Genomic DNA, 21,968 nt, shown 5'->3' with positions numbered 1-21,968 from the left:
GGTGCTCTTAACCGCTGAGCCATCTCTCCAGCCCACAGCAGTGGCTTTCTAAGGCCTTTGTGTGGCTGAGAGCAGAGGTTTCTAACGCCACATACGTGGGTGGAGACCACCCACTCCCTTTGGTCATGGTCCCCCACCTGGTATGTTGCCATCCTGGGCCACCACTACAGAGGACTAGATGCTGGGCATCAAGACAACAGAATCCCTTCTTGTGTAGTCTTTCCTTAGGCTGGAGATGAGAGCAGGCTGCTTCTGTGGACCGCCAGGGAGTGGCCTTTCTACTTCCTTAGCTTCTGGAGACCCAGGCTCTCTAACCTGTGGCCACAACCCTCTAGACTCTTCCACATCTTTACATCACTCTCTACAGGACAAATGTGTCTGTATTTCTGTCCTATCTCTAATAGGACCCCAGGCCTTCTGGTGACCTGCCAACCCAAAGACGCCATGCTCTTATTTTAGCTTACTTTTTTGGTTTTTCGAGACAAGGATTTCTCTGTGTAGCTCTGGCTATCCCGGAACTCACTCTGTAGACCAGGCTGGCCTTGAACTCAGAGAGCTACCTGCCTTTGCCTCCCAAGTGCTGGGATTAAAGGCACGTGCCACTACTGCCTGACACCATACTCTTGATTAGGACTTAGATGTATGTTTTCGAGAGACAATGGTCAGGAACTCCCGAGACTCTGGGGGAGATGAACTAAGAGCCAATTGGGCTTACCCAGTTGAAGGAATCGGCAGAGAAAGGAGTGGGTAATGCTGCAGAAGCTGCTCGTAGCTGCAATCAGTCCTGTTGGCCCTTAGACTGGGGGCTGGGAGGGAATGAAGGCTCAAAGGAGCAAGACCTAGGCTGCCCAGGCACTGGGTAAGGAGCTGGAAAGGAGGGCTGGTGTGACTGATGGGGAGATGCCCCCAGGAGGGGAGGGAGCCTGAGGGATCTTGTACCTCACCTTGCTAGGCACAGGGTCTCAGTATCTCACGCTATCTTGCCTTAGAGACCTGAGCTCCCTCGTCCCTTCTGGCCCACTCTTGTGTGTTAAGTGTTAAGCAAATGCTGCATGTGCCTGGATCACTCTTTGTCCATCCTGGGCCCCTCTTGAGATCTGGAATACTTAGTCTAGTCCTCTGCCCCAGAGGACAACCTGGAAGGGAACAGCAGCCATTGCGTCAGCATGTTGCATGTGCCTGGATCACTCTTTGTCCATCCTGGGCCCCTCTTGAGATCTGGAATACTTAGTCTAGTCCTCTGCCCCAGAGGACAACCTGGAAGGGAACAGCAGCCATTGCGTCAGCATGTTTACTTGGGGACAGAAAAGCAGTCTTCGAAAAGCCCTTGTCCAAACAAGGAAACTCAAACTGCACTGTCTGCTCCCTGAGGACCCAGGACTCTACTCCTGAGACCAGGTCTTCACTGGCTTTCTGTGGGGGAAGCTACTTCAATTGCCTCTCACAGCCATGCAGCGCCCCCTGCCCTGCCACAGCAGCAGAGCCCTCTAGCAGGGGACCACCACCCTGAGAAAGAAGCAGAAGCTTATGGCTCAGGTGCCTGGACACCTCTGACCTGATGCACATACATAGGCTTGTGTGTCCGATTGCATGTGGGGTGTGTGTGTGTGTGTGTGTGTGTGTGTGTGTGTGTGTGTGTGTTTGTATGTGTGTACATTTGCATGTGGGGTGTGTGTTTGTGTATGTTTGTGTGTGTGTGTGTTTGTATGTGTGTACATTTGCATGTGGGGTTTGTGTGTGTGTGTATGTTTGTGTGGGGGGGGGTGGGGGGTAATGACAGTGGGAGAGAGGGTAAAAGAGAGGAAGCAGGAAACAAGGACCTTGTGCTACCGTACAGAGCTAAGCAGTAATAACCACAGCTGCCCTGTAGGCTCCCAGTTGCCTGGCACCAAAGTGAGGTTCTGGCCATCTCTTGATAGTCGTTGGGAGACAGATTGTTTGATGATCAAAGGCAGCTAGACCAGGCACAGGAGGCTATCTGTCCTGGAGCATACCTTTATTCTAGGGTGGGGCCTCCAGAGCCAGAGAAAGGACACAGCTCTATCCCTTTGTTTATACAGTGGGCATCCTGGCAGCGCCTGCTATTCGTAACCCTAGGAACAAATGAAGGCCTATGAGCCTAGGTTAGCCATGCACCTTTAATGGACTAGTCCCATGCTGCTGCTGCTGCTGCTGCTGCTGCTCTAACTGCTGTAGCTGCTGCTGCTGTAACTGCTGTGGCTGTTGTTGCTGCTGCTGCTCCTGCTGCTGCGTGCCTGCTGGGGCTGCCGGGGCCGCTTGCTACTTGTTCTCTGGGCTGGTCCCAAGCCCTGAAAAGCCTATGCCTGCTGGATTGTGGAGGCTGGAGGAGTGGAGCTGTTGGTAGTATCATTTCAGGGTAGACATGCAAAGACGGACCTTGGGCATAGGTGCCCCGAGACCCTGACTCTGCTACATTTAGGCCTCAAAAGCCTTTAGCAGAGCAAGCCCAGGCCTGGTCTAGGTAAGGTGAAGTTGGCATAATAGTGGAAGCAAAGAAAATGTGGACCTTGGCAGTAGGAACTCAGGCTGTATCTCCTTCTGTACCCTCTGGCCATGAGCTCCTCTTACCCTGTTCTTCCATAGTTCCTGGTGCCTGGGAAGGTGCTTTCACTTGGATAGGGCCTTTCCATGTGTAAATGAGGGTCTCTGTAAGAAGTCTGCCATGGAGAACCAATGAGTCATACAGGAGATGCAGCCACAAGTCAGGAGGTGCCTGGGGTGCCCAGAAGGTATAGGGGCAAGGCAGATCCCTCTCCTGGAGTCCTTGGGGTCATTGTGATTCAGCTGGCACATTGATTTTGGACTTGGGGCCTCTACACTCATGAGCAAATAAACCTTTAAGCCATTGTCTGTGTTTCTTTGTCAAAACTATCCTGGGGAAAGAATGCATCTCCTCTTGGGGGAAGCTGATGTCAAGACTGAGGAAGCCCCCCCCCCAGACTATTTATTTCCATCAGTAGAAGGCTGGGGTCCTGGTTGCAGTGTGCCTGGAAGGCTTCAGTTCCTGAGGAGGAGGTCTCCAAAGGCAAGGGAAAGGAAGGAATAGTGTATCAGACTTCATCTGCATCTGGGGTTGGGAGCTTGAGCAGGTGGTGTGAGCAGGAACCCATCACAGTCTCCACAACACAGCCTGCACATGCTTGCCGCATCTCCCCTCTGCGTCTCCCCGCTGCGTGTCCCTTTCTCTTGTCACCTGTCGCCTGCTGCTCACGGGGCCTGTGGCTGTGCTTCTGGTTTAGAACTTGTCGTCGCAGAGTGTGACCAGCATGTCAGTGTACAGATCCAAATTTAGGCCTGGGAATGTCAAGGACAAGCCAAGCTTTCTCACCTCTCCTTTGGAACTGTTTCTTAGCCCTGATGGCTGTGGGGACTTGGGACAACCAGAGGGAGGTCTCTGGACCCATCTGTGTCTCAGTACTAGTGGCCTGGCCTAGCAGCCATGGCTGGGAACTGGGTGTCCCTTGTGGTTTCCTAGGTACCCTGAGACAGGTGGTGGGATGACCAGAGGTGTGTTCTTGTGATGAGGAGGAAGCAATCTTTGCTCTGATCCATATTAGTAATGGGAGTAGGGGTGGAGTTCTTTGGAAGGGGTTGCCGTAAGACTTCTGGTGCGTTCTGACAAGGAAGAAGAGGAGAGGACAAGACTGGGCTAAAGATGGAGAAAGAGCTGCTACACAGTGGTCTCTGGAGCCCCTGCCAGATAGCATGCCGAGCCCTCCATGGAGATAGTCCAGAGTGGACATGTTCTCTGGTCAGTCCACTCTTCTACCTGAAAAGCCATGTACCCCGCTATGTCCTGTGGGCCTTTGGGGCTGGGGAATGGGTTTAGGCGCCTATGAATAGAGAAACCGGAACCAAGGCCCACAGGCTGGTCACCCCTCACACAAACACTGTTCCTGCCTTGGTAGGGTGTGGTGGAGCAATGGCACCCGGTAGTACTGGGCCCCACCCACCTGTCAGAACTGCCTGTAACTCTCACTGTAGCTTCACCTGACTGACAGAACCAGTTTCTCCACAAATCACAGGGAAGGGCCAGCTAAGGTACTAACCACAGCATAATACAGTATGGTGTCGAATTGTCACAGCTACTTATCCACAAGGGCCCCTGAGGGAGTCACCCTCCTGTAGCCACTCTCCTGCACTCGCAAGCCCACGAGGCTGCCAGTTAGTAACTGGGACAGTAAGAAGAACTGAGGACTGAGGCCACAGCCTTGTGAGACCCTGGCCTCGGGTGAGTGCAGGAGGTAGGGCTAGCAGGGCAGGTTGCTCCCATCTCTGAATCAAACTAGGAATCAGTTGGCTTCAGTTTCCCTGTTTCCAGTTTCACCATCTATAAAATGGAAAGGAGCTAAGAGCCTAGGGTGAAGACTTCGGGAGGGATGTAGGTGGGGAAACTAGGCAGTGAATGGGGAGGGGTCCTGGGGCAGATCAGGACAAGGAGAGCAGTGGGCCCCCGGTCCTGCACCTCTTGGGCTATCCTGTTCTGGTGCTCCTCACAGACCCTGGCAGTCACTGTAGGGCGTGGCTGAGTCAGTAAGGCCTGCCCCACATGGGCCAGCCACATGATCCTGTGTGATTCAGTGGTGGCTCGTGCCTTAGATACCATCTCTGTTAAGTGAGAGAAGTCAGAAGAGAGTCCTAGGAGCCTGTGGACCCCTTTCTTCTTCTCGTCCCCACCCCCATTTTATGTGTTGTACAGACATGTGCATATAAGATCTTTCCTATGTTGTGGGTACATGTGACTGTGTACACGTGTGCACTTACATGTGGAAGCCTGAGGTTGATGTCAGGAATCACCCTTGACTGTTCTTCTACCTGGTTTTTGAGGGAGGGTCTCAATCAAACCCAGAGTTCGTAGGTATGGCTAGGCTCCAGCTTGCCGTGTGATCCCCCTACCTCTGCTTCCTGAGGCTGGGGTTATAGGTGGGCACATGTTCACCTGGCTTTTACATGGGTTTCTGGGGGCCCGAACTCTAGTCCTCATGTTTGCTCGTGACTACTCTAACTCCTGGGCCATCTATAAATCTCCAGGGTCTTTATTGCTTCAAGTACCCAGGATCCTGCTGGCCCTAGGCTGTGGAGAGGCAGAGAAAAGGGGAAGGGCCTGCTGCCTGCTTGGCATCTGCCATATTCAGCAAGCAGGGGCAGGAACGCAGGGGTGGCTCCCGAGAGAGCTGTTGATGAGACTGAACCTGCCAAACCTAGACACCCAGAGACAGGTTGCCTCGTAGGCAGCTCACTTCTCACGGCGTCACCCTCTCCCCTTGCCAACCTGAGCTTCGGTGAGACTCCCTGGTCCTGTGTCCACTGGTAAGAATGACCGGGCCCCTTTGGGAAGCCTCTCACTGTGTGGACAGCAGAGGGGGGCTTGTGCGGTTGACCCCGCAAACTAGGGCAGAAGGATATGTGGGGTCTAAAGCTTTGCATGGAGGAAGCCAGAACTCTGGCCACCCCCAAGTGAAAGAAAGCCCAAGTGGGGAGGGGCTTCTCAGGTGACGAGTCACACTCCGGCCTGGCTCAGGAGCACACGCACAGGGTTAAGTCATGGGACCAGGGGGCACAGCAAGTGAGGAAGCCATTGCTCATTTCATCTGAGGGAGGAGCTCCTCGGTTTCCAGATCTAGAACCTTCTTTCCCAAAGAGGAGGAACTCTTGGAGAGGTGGAGGGAACAGTTTGTCCCAAACTAGGACCAGGCCAACAAGTAGTTATGAAGTTCTTGAAGCCAGGTGGACACAAAGAGGGGAGCTGTGTGACCGAACCCCAGAGGGGCATGTCCTTGTCCTCAGGAGTTGCCCTAATGCTTTTTGGATGGTTGGTTATTAGTTTTAAGTTCCACTGAAGCCCAGATACACAACGACACAAGTCTTCCCTCAGCCCTCTTAAGCAGGGTGACTCTTGGCACAGGGGTCAAGGGAAGGTGGGAGGTAACCTTGGTGTAGCCTGTAGTATATGGTACAGGCCTTCCTGGCCTGATCCAGAGCTGGGCCTAGCACCAGACTAGAACTTAGTATTTGGTCTCTACCAGTCCTGCCCCCCAAGTCCCACTAGGGCCTGAGTGGGCATCTGACCTAGGTATTGTTCAGTGTTTGACATTGGGCTAGTCATCCCCCCACAACACTTCCAGGTTTTCCTCTGTGTCCTTTGTCACTCAGCAGGTAGAGTTGAAGCAGATGTAACTGTGGGGTGTCTGTCTCCAGTAGTTACTTACTTGATCTAGGGTCGTCTAGCAGGGACTACATGACAAGGTCAGTAACATTTATGGACCTGCCATAGGACCAGCTGCAGCCATGCACGGAGGGGTGAAGAGACCCGACCCTCCCCATTCTCTCTGACATCAGGACAGTCTGGCTTTGTTACATCCCTCCCACTGGTGGGGTAGCTTCTGGCCATGTGGGGCAGCCAGGGAGCCTTAGATCATGGGGTGGGGCTCAGACACCAGATTCACACAGCCAGCCAGACAACCTACCATCTTAGAGATTGTGGCTTGCTGGGTCTTTAGTATCTATCCTTCTTTCTGATTGAGAGGTAGAAGCCATGTCCAGAGTCCAGAGAGACCCACCATATCCAGGAAGCATGAGCCTCTCTGGGGCAGAAGTCCCTAGTGGGGATGTACAGGCAGTCATCCCGTACAATGGCAGTCGGTGTCCTGTGGACATTGGGTCCCTGGTGCTATTAGGAAGGAAGCAAGAGAGGCTAAGGCTATCTTGTCTCCTCCAGTCTTCTTGCGGTCTATCCAGGTAGTATAACCTACATGAGAAAAGTGAGGGGCTAGACCAGGTAAGCAGGTAACTGCAGGTAGCACTCAGCTTTTCTGCTGGGTGACCCAATGGCAGACTCTTGTCTCTCAATCAGCCCCCACACAGGGTAGAAGTGACCTTCTTCAGAGCCATCCCACTGGGGGAAGCATGCTGAGCTAAACTCGGGGTGTCTATGCAACACCGGGACCCCTGTGAGCGCCTCTTGGGCATGCCCAGTTAGTACAGGACTGGTCTTGACTGCAGTGGAGCCTACCCCAGAAACAGGTCCTCCTCCCATCCATGTGTGGAGGCTCACAGCAAGTCTGGGCTGAAAGTGGGGCAGAGTTCTTGACCCCTGGTTGGCCCCTCTTCCTGGCTGGACTCTCCCGTGTCCTTCCTCTAATCCTCCATAGTGCCCCATGCCAGCTTACATAACCACCGAGAGCATCGTCCCGATCGCAGTTTGTATACAAAATCAAAGATTCCTCTCAGTTGGATGGGGCCAGAAGAGACTGGGTAGGACATGGTATGGACAGGGCTTTTCAGTCATTCTATAGAGTCTGGAGAACTCTCCAGTGAATCTGCAGTAAAGCTGGGCTTGCAGGCCACATTCCTTCATTTCTGAACTGGTTCCAAGGGTTTGCATCCCAACAGCTGTTAATGAGTTCAGACAAAAACATCAGCGCATACACAGAGAGGAAGACCTCTACCAATGATAGAATCCCAGCAGCTAAAGCCTTACTTCTCTCCAGGGACCCTAGCCTGACTGCCCCCAGCAGGTCCTCATAGCCTATGACTAAGGAAGCTACCCTGAGACCACAGAGACATCCATGGTGCACTTGGCTGCTGCAGGTGCCTCATGGCCCCACTCAGAGAAAGACGCTCCACACATGGCTGCAGAATGAATGTATGTGGTCCTTCTCATGGTCCCCAGTCCTCTGCAGGATGGCAGAACGGACTCAGGTCAGAACCGTCCCATCTTCGTGCAGGTGGAATGGGAAAGGGGTGTGGGACTGGACGACTTCATCAATTCCTTCTCTGAGGCTCAGACAAGCCTGGGCCCAGATTTCAAATCTCTGCCTCCTTCTGTGTGGCCTTGACCTTTCTCCACAAAGATCCCATTGTTTTGGACAAAGGTGGGCGTCTGTTAGCAATGGAGGGAGTGGTGCATCGGGGCCAGATTCCCATTTGGAAGCTAGCCGGAGGGCAGTGAGCTAGTTCGTTCTTGGTAGGGTGACCCAGCTGGGAGGGGTATCCTCCTTGGGGACTAAGTGGCTCAGATGGAGGAGTATGCTCACTAAGTAGATAGCCTGGGTCAAAGTGTCTCCACTCTGTGAGAGGTGTCCAGCTCACAGAGGTTTTGCCCACTTTCCAGATCTTTGTCCACAGGGGCCTGGGCTTAACGGAGCAGAGACAGTGCTGGCTCTGTCTTGTCTGCTCTGGGAGGCAACACCACCCCTGGTACCAATCAGGTTTCTATGTTCTAGATGGGAAACTGAGTCAGAGGAGCCTATCTGGCCCCATGTGGAAGGCAGAGCCAAGGTAGGAGTTGGAACTGACTCCTCCCCTTGCTCTTGCCCTGTCACCTTCCTGAGTCCCAGGTGGCCTATGATACTCAGCTGGGGAGGAGAGAGCCCTGAGAAAAGGGACCAGGAGGTGCCTGAGGTCAAGGACAGATGGCCACCCACTGGGAGCTCTAAGTCTTCTGGCTAAGCCTCTGCTGCTCCCAGGCTCAGACACATGGATGTACTTTAGTTGTGGCTGTGGCAGCACAGTGGAAGCTACAGACACTGTCATAACACCAAGGATCCCAAAAAGCTCCAGGCCTGTGAGTCCAGGGTACAGATAGGGAAGGATCCAGAGAGGGTCTGGAATGGGATGTCTGGGTCTCAGCAGTGTGTCTATCCCTGTTAGGAGGGGGGAGCACTGCCTCACTGGGAGAAGCAAGAAGGATCACTTCCCCACAGCCTCGGGGATGGGTCTGCCGACCTGCTAGAGAACTTCAGGAACCTTCCTTATAAAAGCCACTCCAGCTTCTCCTGAGCCCACTTTCCATCCATGAGCTAGCTCTCTGCAGTATTGCATGGCCATGAGCGAACCCAGCTCGTGGAGCACAGAAGGGTTATGTAGTCAAACCAGCACAGGAGGCGCCCCTCAGACAAGCCCAATGCAGCCTAGCACAGATCCTGTATGAACTGTAGGAAAACACAGGAACCAGAACAGTGGCCTGAGGAAGTGTTCTGTGGAAGAGCTAATTCTCTAAGGAAGAAGAGAGACCCATAGAGGATCCTGGGGAGGCAAAGGCACACTTCAGCTACCTAGGTAGAGAGAAGAACAGACATAAACCAACTAGGGTGGCTATGGTAACACCCACCACACACCCCTTTCTCTTCCTTCCCTAGCAAGATGCAGAGCCTGCAAGCCTACACTCACCCCATTTGCCTGGGCGTGGCCAGCAAACAGGCCCTACCTGGGCCTCATGGCATCCACAGTCTCTAACTAGACACTGAGCTTTGATTCTCTGTGGATCAGGAGTTCACCCCCGTTCCCCCTACTTCTCCCATCAAACCTCAGGGTTCCAGGCACACCCAGCCCATCCTCCATTCAGAACATTGTTCTAAGAGTCCCATGTCTCCATTCCGAAGCCAAGTTCTTTCTGACGTGTGTATGTCCCTGTCTTCTGTGAACTCTGACTATAGACAGAGCAAAGACAGAAAGGTAGCTGGATGGCCAGGCCAGGTGGCCATGTGAGTGTGGTCGTCAAAGCCATTCTGCCAACACCAGCAGGAGGAAGATAGGTGGCTGCTTCACCTGCAGCCTTTGTAGGCTAAGGTCCGGCTGACGCTGAACAGGAAGGCCATCTATTGTAGGCACAGAGTCTATCCCAAGCTGAGGTAAAGCTTTCACTCACAAAGCAGAGGTGTTGGGTAGCGGGTTCCATGCCTGTCTGCCAGATAGGCCTTCCAGCCACACTTTATTGCATAATGAAGGTTTATGGCCTTAACTCTGGGGGTGACTGGCTTAGACTGTGCAAGGAGAAGACCTGCCCTTGACCTGTTGGGCTTTCCTTGTGTTCCTGGCTTGCTGTCTTTTTCTCAGGCCTGGGCCAGAACTAGATGCTGGCCATATATGCCTAACACCCCATTCCCTAGCCACTGCTCTGTCCTCTGTCTTTTTGCCTGGCCTTCTGTGTAATCTCATTTTGGGGGATCAGAGTCTCTAGGTTAGGGAAGTGGGCAGAAGTGGATACCACTCTAGACTTCCATCCCATAATTCCATGCGCACATATGAGTACGTTATATCCTTGCCTTGGGCTCCTTCTTCCTAGGTCCCACAGGGCCCTCTCTGCCCATGACCTCATCCAACTGCATGTATGTTGTATGCCTGCCTTGGGCTCCTTCCTCTTGAGTCACACGGGGCTCCCTCTGACCATGACCCCAGGCCTGTGCAGATAGTTTGCCTTGGGCTTCTTGCTCTTGGGTCTCATGAGCCCCCCTTTGCACTTGGACTTCAGGGTCTTGAAGGCAAGAGGATGGCACAACTGAATGTAGAAATGGCATCTTTTGCAGAGCAAGGAGGGGCTTTAGCAGCTATGGGCAGGGACTAACTAGGCTCAGATGACTCCGAGTGACTGTAAGGTCTAAAAGGTAGCATTGCTGACCTCAGTCACTGATGATGGTGGGGGCAAGCACACTTTGGGTTCTTATGGTATTGGGTAAGCAGAATTCAAGAGCCATAGAGTCTGGCTGGAGCCCCTGGTATCTAGAGTCAAAGTCCAGGAGACCTCCCAGTGGGTCAAACGGGCCAGAGGTGGGCAGCACAGCCCTCCCGAGTTACCCCGCAGCCCCAGAGCTCTGTTGCTGTAGCCAGCATAGTGTTTCCTCATGCATCCTTTCTTCCTTCCCTCCCATGTATTCTCTTTCTCTCCTCTCCTAGCCCTTCTCTTTCCCTGAAGCTTTCGTGGGTGGGCATACATGGGGGCTGAGATCCTAAGACCTGTCAACCTTGATCTTCTATTGGGAGGAGGACATTGGCCCAGTGTGTATGACAGCCCCCAACCTGGCCACCTGTCTATAGGACGGTCCCTGCCTCTCAACCTATTCTTCAGTCATTCCAAGGAAGCTTTGTCTTGACTACCTCTCTGCAGCTCTTCCATAAGCAGGGCCCAGTGTAGGGAGCATGCTAGTCAGGGAACCCAGCCTTACTCTGGTACTTTCAGCCAGCGTCATCTATAGCCCTCCATGGTCCTAGGTCCCCATCCGGGAGCTTCCTTACTTGTTGCTGCCCTGGGTGGTGGGATCGGGTGGTGGACAAGACAGAACCAGTGTGCAGTTGAGCACAGGGTATGCATGTATGTGTATACATATGTGTCTCCATGCATAGGGAAGCCAGAGGTCAACCTTGTGCCGTTCTCAGGAGCCATCCACCTTAATCTTGAGTCAGGGGCTCTCCTTAGCTTAGGGCCTTATAGATTTGACTAGATGGCTGGCCAACACACCCCAGGGGTCCACTGCGTCCTCAGACCTGGGATTATAGGCTCTGAGGAGTGAGCTCAGGCTCAAACAGCATCTCTCCTGCCCAGGAGTTTAACAAAGAGTAAAGCATTGCCAGGGAGGGTTTCTAGGAGCCTCCGGTGCTATGCGGAGAATGTGCAGAGTTGCAGCCAAAGAGTGGTCACCCGGAGGACACTTCTGAGTGGAATGTGACAAAACCCAGCCTGTGCAGTAGGGGTGGGGATGCAAGACGAGAGCAGAGCAGAGCCACACAGAGGTCCTTCAGGCTTGGGCTCAGCGTTTGCCAGGGCTGTGGCTGTAACGCAGTAGGTGAAAGGGTGAGTAGCACAGGGTGGACAGAGCTTGGGACTAGGAGACCTGGCTGGCCTGTGAGGTGCACCTCCATCACACTTAGTGTGTGACAGTGGCCTTCAGACGGCAGGCATTTCTAAAGGGCTGGGTGGGGCACAAAGAAGAATGGTGGAGTTAGGCTGTGAACCTTTCCCCAAGCCTGTGTCATTCAATCCCTAAAGAAAGTGAAGCTTCCAGAAGGACAGACCAGTTATGTCGGCACTCCTTGTCACACTGCCGGGCATGAACCCCTTTCCTCCTGCAGGTCCCCAAGGGCCCAGCTTGCCTTAGTTGCCCTGGGCCTGGAACTACCTATCTAAGATCTTAGCTGAGTAATGAAATGTGCAGAGAACAAAGATGGGCTTTGGTCTGTGGACAGAAACGTCTGGAACTATTGGCACCCCAGGTACCTGCCCATTCCTGAATCCCACCTGGTCCCCAAGATTGGCAGGAAAGGCTATGTGTATTTGGGATCAGGCCATTGGAAAAGGGGAAGCTATTAGCCAACAAAGGAGGCTCAGGCCATGTCCCTAGAAAGCTGGGCAAGTGGGGAGCCTGTCAGGGTCTGTTGAAGAACCTGTCTTTGGAAGCAGACAGATGAAGCAGGACAAAACGTCTCTGCTTGGCAGCCCCTGTCAGGAGACTCCGGAGCAGAGCTTGGATTTTCTTACTTATAAGAGTAGCCGACATCGGATGCCTTCTGCTCAGCCGACAGGGAAAGGCTTGGGAAGTGGCTGACCAGCTGTTCTCAGCTGGCAGGCCATGTTTAGGGTGAGGCTGTGAGGACCCGTGACCTGCTGAAGACATTGCCAGTGGCTAAGAGTGTAGTGAGGCTGCCTGTAGTTCCTCCTCTGTGGCCTCTCCTGGTCCCAGGACTGCTTCTAGCAGGGAGGTGATGTCATGGGCTAGTGTGAACCTGTGGGAGCACACCTGTACCTTCTCAGTGTTCAGTACTTTGAGTCCTGGGACCACACAAGACCAGGGACACTCAGGCAGAGCCAGGGACCTCATATGTCCTAAATAAGCAGACCCAGGGACACCCCAGTCTCCTGTTAGTTTGCCTACTCACACTTTGGGGCCACCTGGTCTGCTCTTCCTTATAATTTTGGTTGTGAGCCTAGCCTTTAATGGCTGAGCCATCTCTCCAGCCCTGGTCTGCTCTTCCTTGACCTCTCTGTGGACACACCAGAACATTCCCCCTGGTCTTAGATGAGGCCTGACCACATGCCCCTGCTCCTTCCTTTCAGAAGCCCCCCAGCACCCACACCATGAAGGAGGAGGCCTTTCTCCGGCGCCGTTTCTCGCTATGTCCGCCAGCTTCTACTCCGCAGAAGACTGACCCCCGGAAACTCCCACGGAACCTGCTTCTGGGCTGTGAAAATGAGCTTGGTCCCATCACCCCAGGTTGGTACAAGCCATGGGGAGCTGGGGTCCCCCTGACTCTGCAGTTTGAGAACTCAGCCAGTGTCCCACCCCATCCAGTACCTTCATGGCCAGTGAGAAAGACTCCCATACGAATGGTCGCTGGTCACTGTGGGTAAAAGGCTCACAGCACACCGAAGGCTCACAGCACACCGAAGGACCAAGTTTGCTGGTGAGGTTCTAGCTTAGGGATGGTAAAGAGCAGTTACCTCAAACACTGGCTGTGGAGACAGGCACCTACCCTAGCCCTGCTGATCTGGCTGAGTGCCTGCAGACCACGTACTGGGGCTCAGTTTACTAGTTAATAAAATGAGGACAACATTAGCACCTATGTCCCCCTTCCAAGAGGTTCTGAATCCCAGGAGAGAACATTTCAGACCTTGCTACCTCCATGCCACTTGCAGATAAAGTTCTGGCTCCTGGAATCTGGGCCCCACCACAAAGAAAGTTCTCATGGCTGCTAAACTGATGGCCTCTGTGCCCATCCACCCAGGTTAGAGCCCTCTCTAACCTGTGGGTGGCAGCTGGCATTAGAGAATTTAGCCCTTCCTTTCAGAGGCCTCTAAGGAGTGAGAGGTAGAATTATATACTGCTCCAGAGGACTTCAGCCTCCCCCCCCCATCCCCTCTCTCCTCTCCCCTCTCCCCTCCCCTCTCCCCTGTCCCCTCTCTCCTCTCCCCTCTCCCCTCTCTTCTCTTCTATCTCCCCTCTCCCCTCTCCCCTCCCCTCTCCCCTGTCCCCTCTCTCCCCTCCCCTCTCCCCTCTCTTCTCTTCTATCTCCCCTCTCCCCTCTCCCCTCCCCTCTCCCCTGTCCCCTCTCTCCTCTCCCCTCTCCCCTCTCTTCTCTTCTATCTCCCCTCTCCCCTCTCCCCTCCCCTCTCCCCTGTCCCCTGTCCCCTCTCCCCTCTCCCCTCTCCCCTCTCCCCTCTCCCCTCTCCCCTCTCCCCTCTTCCTCCTTTACCTCCCACTGCTGGATACAGAGTGAGGAGAAGACACCAGCCTTCCCTGAGGACAAGTAGAAAGCCATGACAAGGAAGGAGATCTAGAAATCATCAACAATCTTAGCCACCCGAAAGGGAAACTGAGGCCAAATGGGGAGAGCACTCTAGACAGTCACTGGGATACAGGGAAGGTTGATGCCTGGTAGCTCATAGCCCTCATTCACCTAGGCTGCAGGAACAGGAAGGAGAGGAGAGGACCAATCCGTTTCAGTAGGGGAGGTGGGAAGGTAAGCGGGTAGTGGCAAGCCTCAGCTGGTGATCACTTTCTGGAAACTTGAGCTGTGGAACAACAGACTGGGCTGCATAGGAACTGGGAGGCTCCAGGCCCTCTTCAAGGAATGGAAGAGATGACAGGTTTCAGGAGCAGGGGTGTGGACAGGATATGTGTGGCAGCAAAGAGCAGAGCTACTGCTGACCTGCCTCCCCTGACGTGAAACCTCTGCTCTCTTCGGTGCTTGGATCATAACTCCTCCTCCCTGCTCAGAGTGCACCTTCCCACATGTGGCCTCTGAGAGTGGGCAACTGCCCATCCCCCACCCAGCCCCAAGGCCTGAGTTAGGGGACTGTATGGGCAGAGAGTAGGAGTTCCTGGGGCTCAGTCACATGGGGGAGAGGCAGTCACCAAACTGGGATGTTAGGTGACCTCAAGTGGCTGCTGCTCTCTGACCTATAAGTAGAAATACTTTCTCTTGTCACTGCCTTGGCTTTTCCGGAAAGAATATCTCTATTGCTCAGCTCTGCCCAGCCCTTCCTAGCACCCTTGGGAGGTGGTCTGAAGAGCCCCTAGTCTCCTAGCTGTTCCTTCCCCTCATACCCATCCCTGGTTTGTGGCTCCAACAGGGAGAGTTTCACCTCACCACAGATTCATGGCCTCTGTTCTAACCCACGGGCCCTCCTCCCCCAGGTAGCAAGTGAGAGAGGTCAAATCACACCCCTGGCTGGCTTCAGGACACCCCACTATCATCTCTCTCCTTTCAAGCTGCAGAGTACAGAGAGGCTGGGCAGGGGTCTGGGTGCCAAGCCTCCCTCCCACCTCTTCAGCTAATCTGGAGCAAGACTACATACAGGACTACCAGAGTTCTGTATTTTGTGCCTCTGAACCTAGGTGCCATGCTTCCTTGGTGATCCAAGAGCCTAAGTGTCTCACACACACACACACACACACACACACACACACACACACACACACACTCAACTGCTCTCGTTTCCTCTAGCTCCTCCCCTGTTTCCTCTCTGCGGTTGTGTGGGCTGACCAGAGCCCCTGGGACCCTTTACTGAAGCTCACTCCACCTCTCAGGGCCACACCACTTTACTGGCTTCCTGCCCCTCCCAGGCAGGGTTTAGGGCACTCTTGCTCTCTAAGGAGTCCTGCCTATCCACTGTCTTCCAGGAAGGGACATGGAGTCCAACGGCCCATCACAACCCAGAGATGAAGAGCCCCTGACACCAGGCTCCGCCACGAAGGTGCCACTGGTAAGAGTCTGGCTGAGGGAGGACCGGGAGGCAGGGAGCCTAGGTCAAGGGATGGCAGGGTGTTGGCTGAACCTGAGGTCCCCTTACTTACATGAGGAAAAGCCTCAGCTCTCAGGCTGCGCCCTATTTGCATGAGGTTCAGTCAGCTGTGTCTCTTGTCTTATTAGGTGCTTAGCATAGCCCAGTGAACCTGAAAATGGGATTCCTGCCAGCCAGGACTATTTGGGGAGTAGGAAGCTCGGCTAAGGGAGACCTTCCAAGCTATTAGGCTCCGTTCTTCCTTCTACACTCTACTGTCCTCTCTGCGGCCACTTCCTGGTGGAGTCCACACTCTTCAGCTGTATTAACAGCTGCCGTGGGTACCCATGCGCGTATGTATCTGGGCTACAGTCATCTGTGAACTTGCCAAATGCTAAGGCAACTATGAACCTCTAACACATTCTGTGTTTAACTTTTGAAGAACTGCGGAACTCCCATGCACTTGTCGAGCACCGGCACGCCACAGTTGCCCTCCCTCAGTCCTCCCCAGCCAGCACTGGTGGTTTCTATTCTGTTTCTGACTCTAGCCTTTCTGATTGGCATCTCAGTATGGCTTGGTTTCCGTGTTGACTCAGATCAGCATGGCATCACATGCATCTGTGAGTCTTCCACCTATCTCCTGATCGGGTTGTTGCATTGCAAGTATTCTTTTTTTTTTTTTTTTTAAGATTTATTTATTTATTATATATAAGTACACGGTAGCTGTCTTCAGATACACCAGAAGAGGGCATCAGATCTCTTTACAGGTGGTTGTGAGCCACCATGTGGTTGCTGGGAATTGAACTCATGACCTCTGGAAGAGCAGTCGGGTGCTCTTACCCGCTGAGCCATCTCTCCAGCCCCAAGCATTCTTTATATATTCCGGCTGCTCAGCCCTAAGCATTCTTTATATATTCCGGCTGCTCAGCCCTTCTCAGATGTGTTGTTTGTAAACAGTCTCTCATTTGGAGGCTGTTTCTGTTACAGTTTGTCCTATTTTATTGCATGTATATATGTGTGTGGAATGTGTAATTTATATGGTATATGGGGTGTGTGTTTGCATGTATGTGGAGGCCTGAAGCTAATATCAGGTGTCCTCTGTTGCTTTCCACTTTATTTATTGAGGCACAGTCTCTCCTGATAACAGTTCTGGCTTGTCTTGCTAGCCAGCCTGCTCCAGGATCCTGACTCTATCCCTCAATTGTTGGGATTTCAAGTGGTCACAACATCTGTCCTGCTTTTACATGGCTTCTTTCTGGGGATTCAGACTCTAGCCTGCATATATATGTATGGTGGGAGCTCTACCCACTGAGCCTCCAGTTCCAGGTTTTAAGTCATTTTTATAGGTAGGCTGCAGAGTCCCAGGAAGATTTCAAAAGCCCCAATTCTGGGGGACCGTCCCATTTCCTAGGTGTTCCTGTTTACCTTGTATACATGAGGACACAAGTGTGACTGGGGGTCTCTGGTGTGGAGGCAGTATGCCAAGCATGGCCTCCTGGGAGAATCCCTTCTGCAATGCCCAGCAGGCTCTGTGCCGACTCGACTACTCCCTCAGAGTGGCCTCCGCCTTGCCTCCCAGGATGCAGTGGCTGCTCTGCCCCAGGCCCCCGGCCTGCCTTCCTTCTTCCTCTGGCCTAAAACAAGCACAGCTGGTTCAGCCCAGTCTGGTGAAAAGCTGATGGCAGAGGTCAATCTCTTGACTCTAAACAGTGGGTATTTTTGGTTTTTAGATTGACTTATTTTTATGTGTGGATGTTTCATGCCTGGTGTCCTAGGAGGCCAGAGAGAATTTCAGATGCTGGCAGTCGAACCAGGGTCCTCTAAAGGGCTCTTAACCACTGAACCATATCTTCCTGTGAATAGTATTGCTGGGCTGGAGACATGGCTCAGTCATTAAAGGATAGGCTCACAATCAGAATAGTGCTTTAAGCTAAACCATTGTGTTATTCGTCCATCTCTTCATAGTTCTTGAGAAACACCAGCTGCTAGTCTGAGCAGGGACTGAGTTAGCTGCCCCACAAGGGTGCTCGGACAAACAGCTCACCACAGAACTGTCTGCAAGCTGGAACTGTCTAAGCCCTGTGCAAGTCAAGCCCTGCACATTGACACCCTTGTGGTCAGAGCTGTCCTCATTCTGGGCAGGCCATTCAGGGACTGAGAAAGAGAAGTGTGGAGAGGAGAGGCCAGGCTGGGGAGCGGTCTGCAGAGTCCCAACACGGCTGTCCCTAGAGGCCTGCTACCTGGCACAGGCATCATCGTCCTCCTCAGATCAAAGACTGCACTCCCTTTGGCCATCTGGAATGTTCTTTGTGGCTAAGAGGATGCTCCTCTGAACAAGAGGGACTGCCATGCTCAATCCAAGTTTGTCTTCTTATTGGCTACAACATTGCTTTTGAGCCTTGCTGTGGGGCGGGTAATACTAGTGACCTGAGCTGTTGTGATTGGTTTGTTTGTCTTCAAGACAGACACTGGCTCTCACTGGGTAGCCTTGGCTAGTCTGGAATTCATTATGCAGACCAGGCTGGCCTCCAGCTCATAGAGGTCAGCCTCTCTTGCTTCCTGAGTGCTAGGATTAGAGGTGTGTAAGACCACACCCAGCTGATCTGTTCTGTTTAATATGCATATATAAGCCAATGAGACGGCTCAGCAGGTAAGGCACTTGCCACCATGCCCAAGGACCTCAGTTCGATCCCTGGGATCTGCACTGTAAGAGAAAACTTACTCCTGCAAGTTGTCTTTAACCTACAGACTCCCAGCCAGCCCTCAGAGCCAAGTACATCATCCTTCCTTCCTTAGGTCAGAGTCCGTCACTTTGGGGAAGATGAGGCAGGAGAAACCCGAAACACTAGTCACCTTTACCCATGGTCAAGGGCAGAGAGCCACTGACGAGTCCGTGGGCTCAAGCTTAGCTTACTGTGTTCTTTCTGTTCCGTCCAGAGCCCGGCCCATGAAACAGTGCCATTCATATTCAGGGTGGGCCTTCCCACCTCAGCTAAGCCAACTAAGAAAATCATGGGCCAGCCCCATCCATGGAGTCCTTACGGAGACTCTTCCCAGGCACTTCTACGTTCTGTCAAGTTGACGATTAAGACTAACTCTCGAGCTCTAATTTTCACATCACAAAACAGTCATTTGATTTTCTTTTTCCAGACACATCAGCTTGTTCCGTGCAGAAGAATGGGCCGTGTCAGCCGATGGCCATTGTTTGGGCTTTAAATGAGGGCATTTATTAAGTATTTAGCAAGCTCAAGTCCAAGAACACATGGAGGTAGCCGATAGACAGAAGCAGCAGGCAGAAAAATATCAAATCAGGAGTTTTCGACGCTCAGCAGGAGTGATTGGGGTAGCAGGATAGAGTGAACAAAGGGACCACCGGGCTCACACGGCCAGTGTGACCGCCTGGGGATGTGGAGGCAGTCAACTGCAGTTCCCAACTGTGCCTTCTGTCCATAGCTGAGTTCTGGCTCCTTGTTCCCACTGTAGACACTTATTACACTGAACAACAGTAACTGCCTCCATGAGAAATGGTCACCTTCCAGCTGTTCTCAAGAGCACAGCACTTGAATTCTTTAGGACTCCTGTCTTCCCTCCCCGTCACAGAGTCGGGGAGGGGCGGCCATCTGTAGACCAGAGGCCTTGGGGGACACTGAGGCAAACACATGGTCTGAAATGGGGGTCGTGTGCAGCCTTATTCCCAGGGCCAGCTTCTCAGTGAGTTCAAACATCGCCTGCCAGGACCACGTACATCAACAGGTGGCACGTGGGGTTCAGGGCACAGTTTGCCATCCCCAAACAGTTCTGGCTCTGCACCCCGGCCCTCAGTTTCTCCATCTGTGGGGTTGTGGCTTCTCCCAGCTCCATAATTTGTAGATTACCATTCTGGGTCCAGGAAGTGAGCTGTGGGCCCAGGTACAGATGCTTGGCTCCTAGCTGTAGCTTCAAGCAAGGCCTATACAGTGACCCTCAAAACATACCTCCCCAGAGCCAGTGAGCATCCTTACCACAGTCTCCTTGTTGCCCTTGCCCAGAGATGAGCCCCTGATGATGAGAGGAGTGGCCATCCTGGGCATTGTAGGAGATACGGCTCATATAGCCCAGGAGCTTGACACCATCATGTCCTAGCTGCCACCAAAACTCTGGTTTACAAACCCCACCCTATTACTTTTCTCATTGCTGAGATAAAATGCTAATAAAGGTTCCTTAAGGGAAGAAGAACTTATTTTGGCTCATAGTTCAGGAGTACAGTCCATCACGGTCGGGGTGGGGAAGGCATGGCTGCCGGCGATGAGGCTGTCGTTCTTATTGCCCCCACAATCAGGAGGCAGAGATGAATGCTGGTGTTAGGTCACTGCCTCGTTTTGGGCCATTCTGGGACCCCTGCCTTCTGCTGCCCTTGTCCTGGCAGCTCCAATTGTACCCTGATAACCCCAGCACCATGCTCTCTCTCTCTTGCAGGCCGAGTACAGGCTATGCAATGGATCTGACAAGGAATGTACCTCTCCAACGACCAGGGTCTCCAAGAAGGACACGCTCAAGGTGGGCCTGGCCTAGGGCGAGGAGAGAGGGGACACCCACACCCCCTATGTCCCCCTTCTGTGCCCTGCCAGGGTGGGAGAGCTGGGGCAGCCCATGCACTTCACGACCCACATCTGCTCTGGTTGCAGGCACAGAAGGAGAATTACCGGCAGGAGAAGAAGCGGGCCACAAAGCAGCTTTTCAGTGCCCTGACTGACCCCAGCGTGGTCATCATGGCTGACAGTCTGAAGGTAGGCTGCCGCCACTCCCAGAGACTCCTATTGACTGGGGCATTCATGATGCTTGGGAGACAAGTCTAAGTGTTTGCCACTGTGAAGTTGTCTAAGTGGCCCCTGACTACTGTAACAAATGACCCCAAAGCGGAGCTCGTTCCTCAGAGATCTGCAGGCCGTAGTCCAAAATTAAGGTGCCGTGAGGACCACACTACCCTCAGAACTCCGGGATCCTCTTCCTAGTTCTTGGGGCCTTCAGGAATCCATCACCCCAGTCCCTGCCTCTGATCGTCAACCACTGGGCAGCATAGATGGCCCAGGGAGCAGCTTCCCTGGGTGACCCTGACTGTGAATTCCTCTGCAGATCCGGGGGACCCTGAAGAGCTGGACGAAGCTGTGGTGTGTGCTGAAGCCTGGGGTGCTGCTCATCTACAAGACACCCAAGGTGGGCCAGTGGGTGGGCACGGTGCTGCTGCACTGTTGTGAGCTTATCGAGCGCCCCTCCAAGAAGGATGGCTTCTGCTTCAAACTCTTCCACCCGCTGGACCAGTCTGTGTGGGCTGTGAAGGTGAGTTGAGTCACAGGGCATCCTGGTGGGGATTCAGGGACACTGAAGAGCTCTCCTGAGACCACAATTCCAAAATGGGAGCCCTAGCATGGGATCCCTGGAGGATTGGCTGTCCTCTGACAGGCTTCAGGAAGTAGGGATGAAGCAGAGTGGGGTATACATGTCTGGAGGGGAAGGAGGGACTGTCCCAGGCTCAGACCTCATCTGTCATCACCAGGATCGCTCAGGAAGAGCTGATCGGAATGGGGATGGGTCCCCAGTGAAAACTTGGTTATACATGGGTTTCAGAGAAATGACAGAGTTTAGGGTTGTTTTGGATTTGGGGATGGGGTGAAAAAAGGTCTCACTATATAGCTTTGGCAGGCTTAAAATGTACATAGTCCATAGACCAGGCTAGCCTCAAACTCATAGAGATCTACCTGCCTCTGCCTCCTGAGCCTGGGAATAAAGGAATGTAGTGCCTTGCGCAGTTTGGGTTGTTGTTGTTTTGGTTTGATTTGGTTTGGTTTGGTTTGGTTTGGTTTTGAGACAGGGTTTATCTTACTCTATGGCTCATCCTGACTCATAGCCCATTCTGAGGCTCAGACTAATCTAAACTTGTGGCAGCCCTTTCAGTTGCTGAGAATGCAGGTATAAATCACAATGCCTGGCTGCTGGTGATGAGGAGTGAGCTACCCCTTTCCTCATAGCCCTCCTGTCCCCAGTGCCTGACCCTGTCTCTGTTCCTCCAGGGCCCCAAGGGCGAGACTGTGGGCTCCATCACACAGCCTCTCCCGAGCAGCTACCTGATCTTCAGGGCAGCTTCTGAATCAGACGGTGAGTGCCACCTGCCCTGTTTCTGCTTCCCCGGGGTCCTAAAGTCAGACATAGACTGAGCCTACCTTACAGTGATACCCCTCTCACAGCTAAGCCTCAGATTTCCCACAGATTAAAAGGAACTAGCTGTACTTGTCAGCCCAGTGCTGTGGGAACCCTAGGGCTACATGGAAGTAATCAAGTGACAGTTGTGAATTTGATGGGTAAATTAAGTCACAGGCAGCCTAGAGGTATTCTGTCAAAAATAGGTTACAGATATTAATGTGGGCTTCCCCGAGTCCCAGATTCTCTGAACTAGGTAACAGATTCCAAGCAGTAG

The 21,968-nt window shown here is 53.1% G+C and overlaps 1 protein-coding gene across 6 annotated transcripts in view; it reads left to right on the top strand.

The window, feature by feature from the left end:
- Window positions 1-21,968, top strand: part of Osbpl5 (oxysterol binding protein-like 5) — a 70,646-nt gene that overhangs the window by 30,930 nt on the left and 17,748 nt on the right. For 4 of the 6 annotated variants that reach the window (XM_063268111.1, NM_001015024.2, XM_006230828.5 and 1 more), the window contains 6 exons: window positions 12,851-13,007; window positions 15,417-15,499; window positions 19,973-20,053; window positions 20,182-20,283; window positions 20,630-20,833; window positions 21,565-21,649. In XM_063268111.1, the coding sequence (XP_063124181.1) occupies window positions 12,851-13,007; window positions 15,417-15,499; window positions 19,973-20,053; window positions 20,182-20,283; window positions 20,630-20,833; window positions 21,565-21,649 (712 nt within the window). Of the gene's footprint in view, window positions 1-11,485; window positions 11,591-12,850; window positions 13,008-15,416; window positions 15,500-15,678; window positions 15,871-19,972; window positions 20,054-20,181; window positions 20,284-20,629; window positions 20,834-21,564; window positions 21,650-21,968 lie in introns of those variants that run through there. The other 2 variants (XM_006230830.5, XM_039083625.2) reach the window with 2 other exon arrangements.

This window comes from Rattus norvegicus, chromosome 1 (assembly GCF_036323735.1).
Source record: "Rattus norvegicus strain BN/NHsdMcwi chromosome 1, GRCr8, whole genome shotgun sequence".
NCBI lineage: Eukaryota > Metazoa > Chordata > Mammalia > Rodentia > Muridae > Rattus > Rattus norvegicus.
Note: the sequence above shows the minus strand (reverse complement) of the source record. Positions and strands in the feature narration are given on the sequence as shown.